Source organism: Chiroxiphia lanceolata, chromosome 1, assembly GCF_009829145.1.
Source record: "Chiroxiphia lanceolata isolate bChiLan1 chromosome 1, bChiLan1.pri, whole genome shotgun sequence".
Taxonomy (NCBI): domain Eukaryota; kingdom Metazoa; phylum Chordata; class Aves; order Passeriformes; family Pipridae; genus Chiroxiphia; species Chiroxiphia lanceolata.
The window spans coordinates 87837729-87846656 of NC_045637.1; the positions used below are offsets into that span (position 1 = coordinate 87837729).

The 8928-nt window shown below is 40.1% G+C and overlaps 1 protein-coding gene across 7 annotated transcripts in view; it reads left to right on the forward strand.

The window, feature by feature from the left end:
* FARS2 (phenylalanyl-tRNA synthetase 2, mitochondrial) overlaps positions 1-8697 on the forward strand; it is a 239695-nt gene extending 230998 nt beyond the window's left edge. For 6 of the 7 annotated variants that reach the window (XM_032712457.1, XM_032712432.1, XM_032712424.1 and 3 more), the window contains one exon: positions 8371-8697. In XM_032712457.1, coding sequence (XP_032568348.1) covers positions 8371-8509 — 139 coding nt within the window. In that variant the 3' untranslated portion in view covers positions 8510-8697. The remainder of the gene's footprint in view (positions 1-8370) is intronic. The other variant, XM_032712447.1, reaches the window with a different exon arrangement.
* Positions 8698-8928: the final 231 nt, after the last annotated feature.

Sequence of the window (8928 nt, forward strand, 5' to 3'; positions counted from 1 at the left end):
GCTCCGAGGACTGGTGTGGACAAAACCACTAATCTCAGTGATGAATGTGCCTAAAACAGCATTCAGACCTTCCCATGCACTTGTCTGCTATCTAACTTTGTAGACTTTTATTTTTTCTAGTACTCAGTGGAGATACATCTGAACCAGCTGTCACTCCCATCCATCTTCATTTCTTAGGAGAATGAGTTGGTTTAAATTCTCATAGAAATTCCCTTTTTACTCGATTATTAAATATGTTTTAATTTGACAGCAATGTTATTTTTAGTAATACTTTTTGTAGCCCTTAGTATTAACATCTAGTTGGTGGAAAAACCTGCTAAATATTTATACTTCTTGTCTTTGATCTTTCACTCAGAAGAACTGAAAAGGTATCACACTTAACATTTTTATTATAAATATTGTAGATAGCATTTGAAAGGGTCCAAATTCACCTCTCTTGTTGGATTTGTTCAGATTATTGAGATGGGTTGTCACTCATAAGTACAGGTGGCATTTCAGTTGCCAATGGTTGGAAAATTTTGAGTGATACTGTTGCACCTAATGACCAGTAATGGAATCATTAATATCACTGTTTGAAAGAAGTTTTTTCCATCCTCTTACCTGCACACTGTAGCTCAGAGGGAGATGAATATAATGTCTTTGCACAAGAAGTGAACTCTGCAAACAGTGTGTCTTCCAGGGTTCTCAAAACAGAGACAGGTTGTGTCCCTCATCCAATCCAGTACTAGCCAGTTGCCCTGGAAGGGCACAAGGGATTGTGAATGAGGTACCTTAGTCATGAAGTTCTGCCAGAACCACAGAGCCTGTTGCTGCCAAAGATACCTTCTTCTACCACTAAATTACGAGGGATTTTGGAGGTCAAGAAAAATGTGGAAAAACTGGGAAGCCAGCAATGACAGAAAATATTTTGATTTGTTGTTGTTTTACTCACTTAAAATGTGAATTTTTCTTTAAGAATTTTCTGGCTGGTAGCCAAAATGCTTCAGCTGCCAGTTCTACCAGGACTTCCAGGTAATGCTTGCTTCTGTTCTCCTCAGTATGTCAGTATTGGCTATGTCAGCCAGGTTTCTTTTCCAGAGAGAGGACGTGATCCATCATAGGAATTTTTTGCCTTGATCTCTCATGGGAAATGTAGTCCTGCCATGGTTTCTGAACTAAACACAGAAGGAGAAAGTCAAGGAGCTTAGATGCCAGTTCTCATGAGACACAGTATCAAATTGAGTTATTTTGTTCATTTGTTTGCTCAGTTAGAGAATGTTTAAGTCTCTAGTGGTCAATTTTTTTAACAACAAATAACAAAAAGTATTACCCCTTCATTTTGTTTTGGTGAAAACAAGATTAGACTTTGAAAAGCCTTTGGCATGGAACCTTTTCAGTCAAACCTAGGGAAAGTGAAGCAAAATAAAAAACTCTGTGCTGTACACAAAATAGGTATTCTGTCCTGTCTGATGCTGAGACTATCTATTTTTCTCTCTCACTTTCAGCATCCAATTATTTTTCTATGTTTAGTACATAAAATTAAGTGTCTCAAGTATTTTACCAAGCAAAACCTTCTCTTATTTAACACCGCAATGGGTAGAAGTTATGTCACTGGATTTTGTATATGTGTGTTTGTATCAGAAAGTTTGCTTTTCTCTGTCTTTATTCCACCTGTGCAGTATCCTGTCACAGTGATAACCCTGAAGAAAATGTAGGGTTTTGTCCCCATTCCAAGTCTCACAGGTTTGCACATGTTCTGGTCTTTGCGTGCGTGCCCACTCCATGGCTTTCTTTCATGGCTGAAGGGCTCAGCCTTGGGAAGTTGAGAGATCATTCCATGCATGGGGTTGAATTTATCTGGCATGATGAGTGCTCTGGGGTTACTATGCTGACAACAAGGAAAGTCTTGAAGGTATTCAGCCTCTAGCCTATTCTTGATTCTTCCTGGATTTAGAGCAGGATTTGCAACCGACTCACTCGATGGACTGGTAAGCCCCTAAAAATGGAGGAGACCCAGTGTGAACTGAATGCATAAAGTTCATCTTACAAGAAGGGTAACTCTCAGTCGCATCCAGCTTTCAATCCACAAGAAATGGATTCCTCCATATTGGCATGGATCAGATATGATGGAAATTTCTGTCACCTGTGTTTGATAGATGATTTTCCCAAAGAGACAGAGATTGGAGGACAATCAGTCATCACTGATGGTGAAATCCATCCCCTTGAGAACTGTTTTCATACCTGCTTTACAACCACTGATCATTGCTTTCTTCAAGGAATCAATGAGTCATTGTCTTTAAAATGAAAAGAAAAAACACAATTCCAAATTCCAAGACTTAGCAGTTTTTTCTGCCCTTCGGTGGCAGCAAAAGTCTGTATCACAATTAGCTTATGATCCTGTGGGTACTCTGGATTTTCTTTTAGTATAATGGAGAATGGTACTTTTCTTCTTCACCCGAGTGATATTTCATTGTTGCCTGCACGTAATGGATTCCATTACTGTTGGTGCTGTGAGGCTTAAGAGCTTTTTAATAGGAAGTGCTTGAATCTGAGATGCGTTGACTGTGTCCTTGTCTGGTTACTGACTCTACTGTAACAATGCACAAGGAAAATACTCTCTGAGTTTCTTGTGTGACTGAGTCTGTTTACAAAAGTTTAGCAGAAAGGACCTTACACTGCTCACATTAGTTCTTTTGCTGGCCTGTGTCAGCAAACCAAGGTGATCTGTTGGAATGAGAAAAGGTCGTTAGAGGCCAAAGTGCTGGGCCAAAGCACAAGTAATTGCTTGAACTGTTTCACTAAACATTTAGTGAGTACATCTTACAGCCAGGTGACTTTCAGGTGTTGCCTATGAAATAATTTTTTTCAGTATTTATCTATTTGTATCTCTTCCTGCATGCAAGAAATTAATTGATTAGATGATAGATTTAGACAGAAAAAGAAAGTCATGACCAAAGGTTTCTAACCAATCCAATGTGTTTTGAATACTGGACAATGGCTTAGGTCCTACATATGGCTATCTAACAGTGTCTCAGTGACTGAGAAACTGAAAAGTTTCCAAGTGCTTTCATTTTTCATCCACCTTTCATTATCTTAACTAGAAGGTGTTATTTATGTTCTTTGTCATTATATCCCATACCGTGCTCTTTATCTCTCTCGGTAATCTGGCTATTAACAGAATTTTGACTTTTTTTCCTACATGAGGAGAGAAGCTTAAGATGGAATTAATAGTAAAGAAAGAATGAAAAGGTCAAGCAGGTTCAGGGTTTGGTATTCAGATACAGATTCCACCAAGTCCAGTTAGAAAAGAGCAAAAAGTCCACTGCTGTCTTAGTTTTGTGAAATAGAAGAACAGTGTTTCAGTCCAACCATATGTCAGTGAACATGCATCTCTTTCAAAGTGACCACCAAAAAAATCCACAGTAGTCAATGTTGACAGTCTCAACATGTTTATGTTGACCTAAACTATCTTTGAACCATCCTTCTGTCAGATATCAGCTGGAAGAGGTGTGCAAGAGGAATGACCATTCCCTACTTTCTGTGGGTTTAAAACAATTCTTTCTTCTGGAGGTGATGCCTTTCACTGGCATCAAAATCACCTTAAACAAAACATGTCCCTTTTTAAGAATATGCTGTGTGTACAATATGCTCTTCCAGAGAGATGAAGTATTAGCATTTGAAAGGACTGATGAGAATGCATATTTAGGAAAGACCTTTGTTCAGAGAATTGCTGCTATATTCTATGTGCATATCACCATGGTAATTGAATTATTTGCCACTGACATAAGGTATATAGCACAAGCCTTTTGCCATTTTCCATGATGTACTTCTTAGCAAAGAGTGCCACTTGTTGATTTAAGATTTATAGTAGGATATTTAGCAGTTGTGTCTACTATCATAGGAGATGGATGTGGTTTGAAAACGTGAAACAAAAAGGAACAGGTAATTAATTATATCTTCTTGCAGTTTAATATTCCTCCCCGTTTCCACTTAAACCGTGAACCATTCTGGAACTGCTGGAGCCACAAAGCAAAACCACAGCTGTGCTCTCCACGTGGCTTTTTCTACTGGAATGCTACTAACATGAAACAGTATTTTTGTTTCTTCCCATCATCACCGCTTTCAGGGCACTGGTGCAAATAAAACAAGCCTTTCTCTTTGTTGAGGTCATTCCATGCTCAGAGCATGATGTTGATCTCTGTGAAGGGTGTAGCAGCCACTGAGTACTGTGTGAAGGTTTATGTAAGGGAATTACTTGATTAATCTTTTTGGGGGAGATATAGGATACAAACTGCCATGGCAGGAATTGGGAGACCCTCAAAGAACCTCATTAACATGACTCACTAAACAGAGAGAAAACAATCTCAAATATTTGTGCTACCATGTGCGTAGATCTTTCATTTTAAATAGTATTCCGTAGGAAAAGGTGGAATAATAGGTATGGTGGTGAATACTACTGCTTAGTGAACTGCTCAGCATATGAAAGAGATGGTACTCTTTTTTGCTCCTTCATGCTGTGGGTGATTGTCATCTCTAGTTTTCTGTTCCTCAGAGTCAATCCAGCTTTCTAGAAAAGTGTGTAGTTCTCACCACATAAGAGCAGGGGTAACCTCCCTGCAGAAGTCTCTGCCGATGGAGAATAAAACACAGTTAAATAGTAGGGATTTTCCCCACTCACTGCTGTCCGTTTTATCTCCCTCTGCCAGTACAGGATGGAGAAGTTTTCATTCTTGTTACAGTATTGCATGTAGAAGAGAAAAACACCAATGCCAAGAATTTATTCTTTGTGCAACATTTTGTTTACCAAATGACCCAGGGATTAGTCTTATGTAATGACTGAGACAGGTTCCCCTGTCAGGATATTTAAGTGCTTTGCTGCTGGTAGCTTCTGGGATCAGCTTTCTAGACAAGTAACATTTAAAGCATCCTTCTGTGGTTTTCCATGAAGGGAAAGCTAACACACGTGTATTAATTTTTGTTGCCTAACACACCCTTTCATTCTAGCCCTGGTGCCAGTGTCATGTTGCTTTCATGTTTGTTTTATTAGACTAGTGGCAGACTAAGGCCCCATCATTTCTTGGTATGCATAGATATCAAGCTGAAATATCCAAACATATACATTGACCTTCAGGTTGACCCCATGCCATGAATCTGACCTGGCAGGGATCAGCTCCCTAGCACATGGAGGCAGCTGCGTGACAATCCTGAAAAATGTGAGGCAAAGCTGTTTCCTCGAAAAATCATATGAAAGAGCATTAGGCATTGTTTCACTCCGGTGTTTGTTCATGGTCCGTATCTTGTTTCCTCCTGTGGCGTCAGAATAAATCCCTGACTTCCTTTTCCCTTTGAGCAGTGCTTCACTGTACTCCCTGTGTTTCATTACCTGAAAGCTGCAGGCTGGTGCAGAGGAGACTTGTGACACTAAGATCAGCTGAAGCCTAATGGAGAGGAGTCCACGTGACTGCAAACCGCGTGGACTTGTCTGGCGGTGCAGTTTAGGTAAATAAAGCCCAATGTGCTCACTGCTAATCTTCTAAATTTTTTTTTTCTTTTCTTTTTTTTTTTTTTTTTTGCCCAGTGATGCTGCTGTTCTAGGTTTTGGCCTCAAAATTTTGTTTCTCAGAGTAGAGAGCTACTGCTTCCGTACTGTCAGGCTGCAGCATGACATGCAGCAGAGAGTTCATTATGCATTAGCAGAGCCATCTTTAAGGTAGGCAAACAGTCTGTAGCTCTGCAGAACAAAAGAAAAGCAAGAAAGGGAATGAGCAAAGGTAGTATTTGCTGACAATAATTTTTTTCAGTTGCAGCTTATGGCAGGGATTAATCACAGTGTCTTAGTATTTTATTTGGGAGTGGGAGGGGGGGAAGTATTAGGGGAGGGAAGAGCTAAGAAGTATTCTTCCCCATCTCCCTTGAAAGGTTAGTATTAGTACTCTGAAAACAATGCTTAAGGTTTTGAAATTTTCAGTGTGCCTTTTATTGAAATAGCATTGAACCATTATACTCTTTCTTTCTAATTAGTAACAAAGATGCAAAACAACCAAGTTAAAGGTGGGAGAAAAATGTAGCATCCAATGTTGCATTCATGCAAGCTTATGTGTAGCCAGCCGTGTGTTGTTGCAACTTCATTTTTTGCCTATAATTGAATTAAGATTAATTACATTTAATGCAATCCCACAAGAAACTATTGTCCTATTCTGACATATTTCATTTGCTTCGTGAAGGAATGGCTCACTGGGATGGAGGGAGGGGGGATACAGAAACACGTGAGTCAGGAGTAATTGTCACCTTCAGTTAGCCATGATCAGTGAAGAAACAGTGTTGCAGATACCCCTATATCAGTTTACACCTATGTTAAGCAAACTTGTGTTTACATCACATTAAATGGTGGTAATGACTATTCCATCATGGGATGTATTCCCAATATTTACAAGACTTCAGGATCAAACCTGTGACTGTACACCTTCTAAATAGATTTTCATCTGAAGCAATTTGCAAATGTTTTTGATCAGGTGTATTACTGTAGCACCTTTAAAAACTGAAATACTACCAGCTGTAGTGATGTTTGCCAGCCTGGTTTTGAAAATTGTTTCTGTTGAGCCCCGATTCATTATCCCTCTGTCTTATTCAAATTTCTTACTGACAGTGTAGCATCTTGCCAGTCCCCTGTTATTCCATTTACTTGCTTCCCCCCAGTCTGTCCTCTTGACTGCTTTGCAGAGGTGGAGCAGAGCAGAGCAACACCTTCCCAGCAGTTAAACCTCCCCCTCTTTTCTCAAAGATCACTTTTCCACAGCATTTAACCTGCACACAGGGAAAGCTCTTGGCTGGCTTTTAGCAGTTAAGTGCAGTCAGCTTAACACTTTATGAAATGCAGTTTGCCCTTTCCAATACCAGCCAGATTTAACTTGCTTTATCTTCAGAGCACACAAAAAAAGAAGAAATGCTTTAATTTGAAGTTATCTTTTTTGTTGTAAACTGCCAGTGGGAGCAGGGCAAGCTTCCCACCCATGTCAGGTGGAAGAGAGTTGGTATCAAATAGCTATTCTGAGGTAAAAACTAATTGTATTAAATAGCTATTGTGAGGTAAAAACTATCTGTGCCTGTTTTTAGTAGGATTTGAGGTTGAAATTAATATCCTGAGAATTATCTTTGTCTATAAACACAATCTTAGTTCTAATCAAATAGTCATAATAAACATGGATTCTAACATGAAAGAGTTTCAGGAGAGAGATGACCTAAAGCTTGCTGAATGCCTTTGTGTGCCATTAAATGCAGAGTTCTGCCAGTCTGGGAGCTCCTTCTGCCTGATACTTGATCTCTGGTCTCCTATTATTTTTCCCTTCAGATTTTCTCTCTTTCACTGGAGTGTTTACCTTTGAAAGAAGAAGCTGTGTGGGCTCCATTTCACACTAAAAAGTATGCCAGAACTGCCATTTAAATTCAGTAACACAAGCACTCCAATTACAGAGGTGCCCTTGCAAGAGCTAGGTACTCCAGCCTGCTTTTGATGGAGAGCAAGATTTTTTTCACTCTTACTCAACTTACTAGTTTGTCCTGGGTTTTCATTAACTTGTCTCTGCCTAACCAGCAACTTTTAAATGCTTTTTGCCCCCATCATTCCCTCTTCTCTATTCCTTTTCTGTGTTCTCCTTTGTCTTTTTCTTTCCATAGTGCAGGGTAAGAAATTTTGCACTGCCGTTTGCTGCTCCACTTTGGGAGCGATGACTGCCTTCATCCTCCATCTCTGTCCTTCTCCCACAAATGAATACTTGGTCATCACAATACTTCAGATGCATTTTATTCCTGTTTCTAATTTACAGTGAGGGCAAAGAAATGACAAATAAATGTTTTACTCTGTTTTGCAGCTGTTTGTTCAGTCTCCTTCCCCAGGCTGAGGCCTGGATGGTAAGGCTGTGAGATGCCCCACATCAGCTGATAACATTGCTCTCCAGTGCACAGAGGTTGCACGGTGTTTTCCTTATGCCCATCACCACCAGCCCCACTGATCTGAATGGGGTATACATGCCCAGTGCTCACTCAAATAGCCCCATTAGCACCGAAACGAGAGAGCTGTGGTGTCAGCAGCGGTTCAGCGGTGTTAGTTAGCACAGCCCTCCTCATGGGATTGTTTACTCTGGTAAGAAGCTACCCCACCACAATATAAGTTGAGGTGTAAGGTGGACTTCAGCAAAGGCCTCTGCAAAAATTAAAATTCAGGTCAGTCCCACGTCTCTGGACTGTGTATTTTAGCATTAAGGTGATTTTCAAGCAACAGGAACAAAATTAGACCACAAATAAAAATGATCCAGAGGGTAAGTGTTTGGCCTCATGTATTTGCATTTGGAGGCACATGTATTTATGAGTCCTCTTTTGGTCTGCGTTTTGTAGGACGAAGAAGGTCAGCCATTGCTACCGGATCGTTTACCGCCACCCGGAGAGGACTTTGACGCAGGACGAGGTGCATCGCATCCATCAAGCTATTGAAGAGTCAGCAGTTCGAGAACTTGGGGTTGAGGGCAGGTTCTAGCACTGCTGGTCTGAAGCCCTAATGACAGTTGCTTTTTTTCTTTCCTTCCTTTCTTTTTTTTCTTCTCTTTTCGGGGTTTTAGTTTGCAAGAGAGGGGTTTTGTGACTGAATGTAGAACATGGAAAGCGATTGATAAATGAGCAGTGGTAAAACTAGCGGGTAATAAACATTACTACTGAGAAATCATTGACGAAGTGCTGGTGCTTTATTTTAAGAAATGGGGGAACAGCAGTAATGTAAGATTTCCCTCCTGTTACGATAAGAAATACACTGCCCGGTGGTTTTCTATGTTGTTAATTGGTCCCTGGGTTCCATTAAACCGTAAATACTTGGCATTATTTCTGTGTTGACAGGATCTTCTGTCTGTGTAACAAGTGAAGCAAATCAGAGACATAGATTATCTCAGGGAAGAATAACCC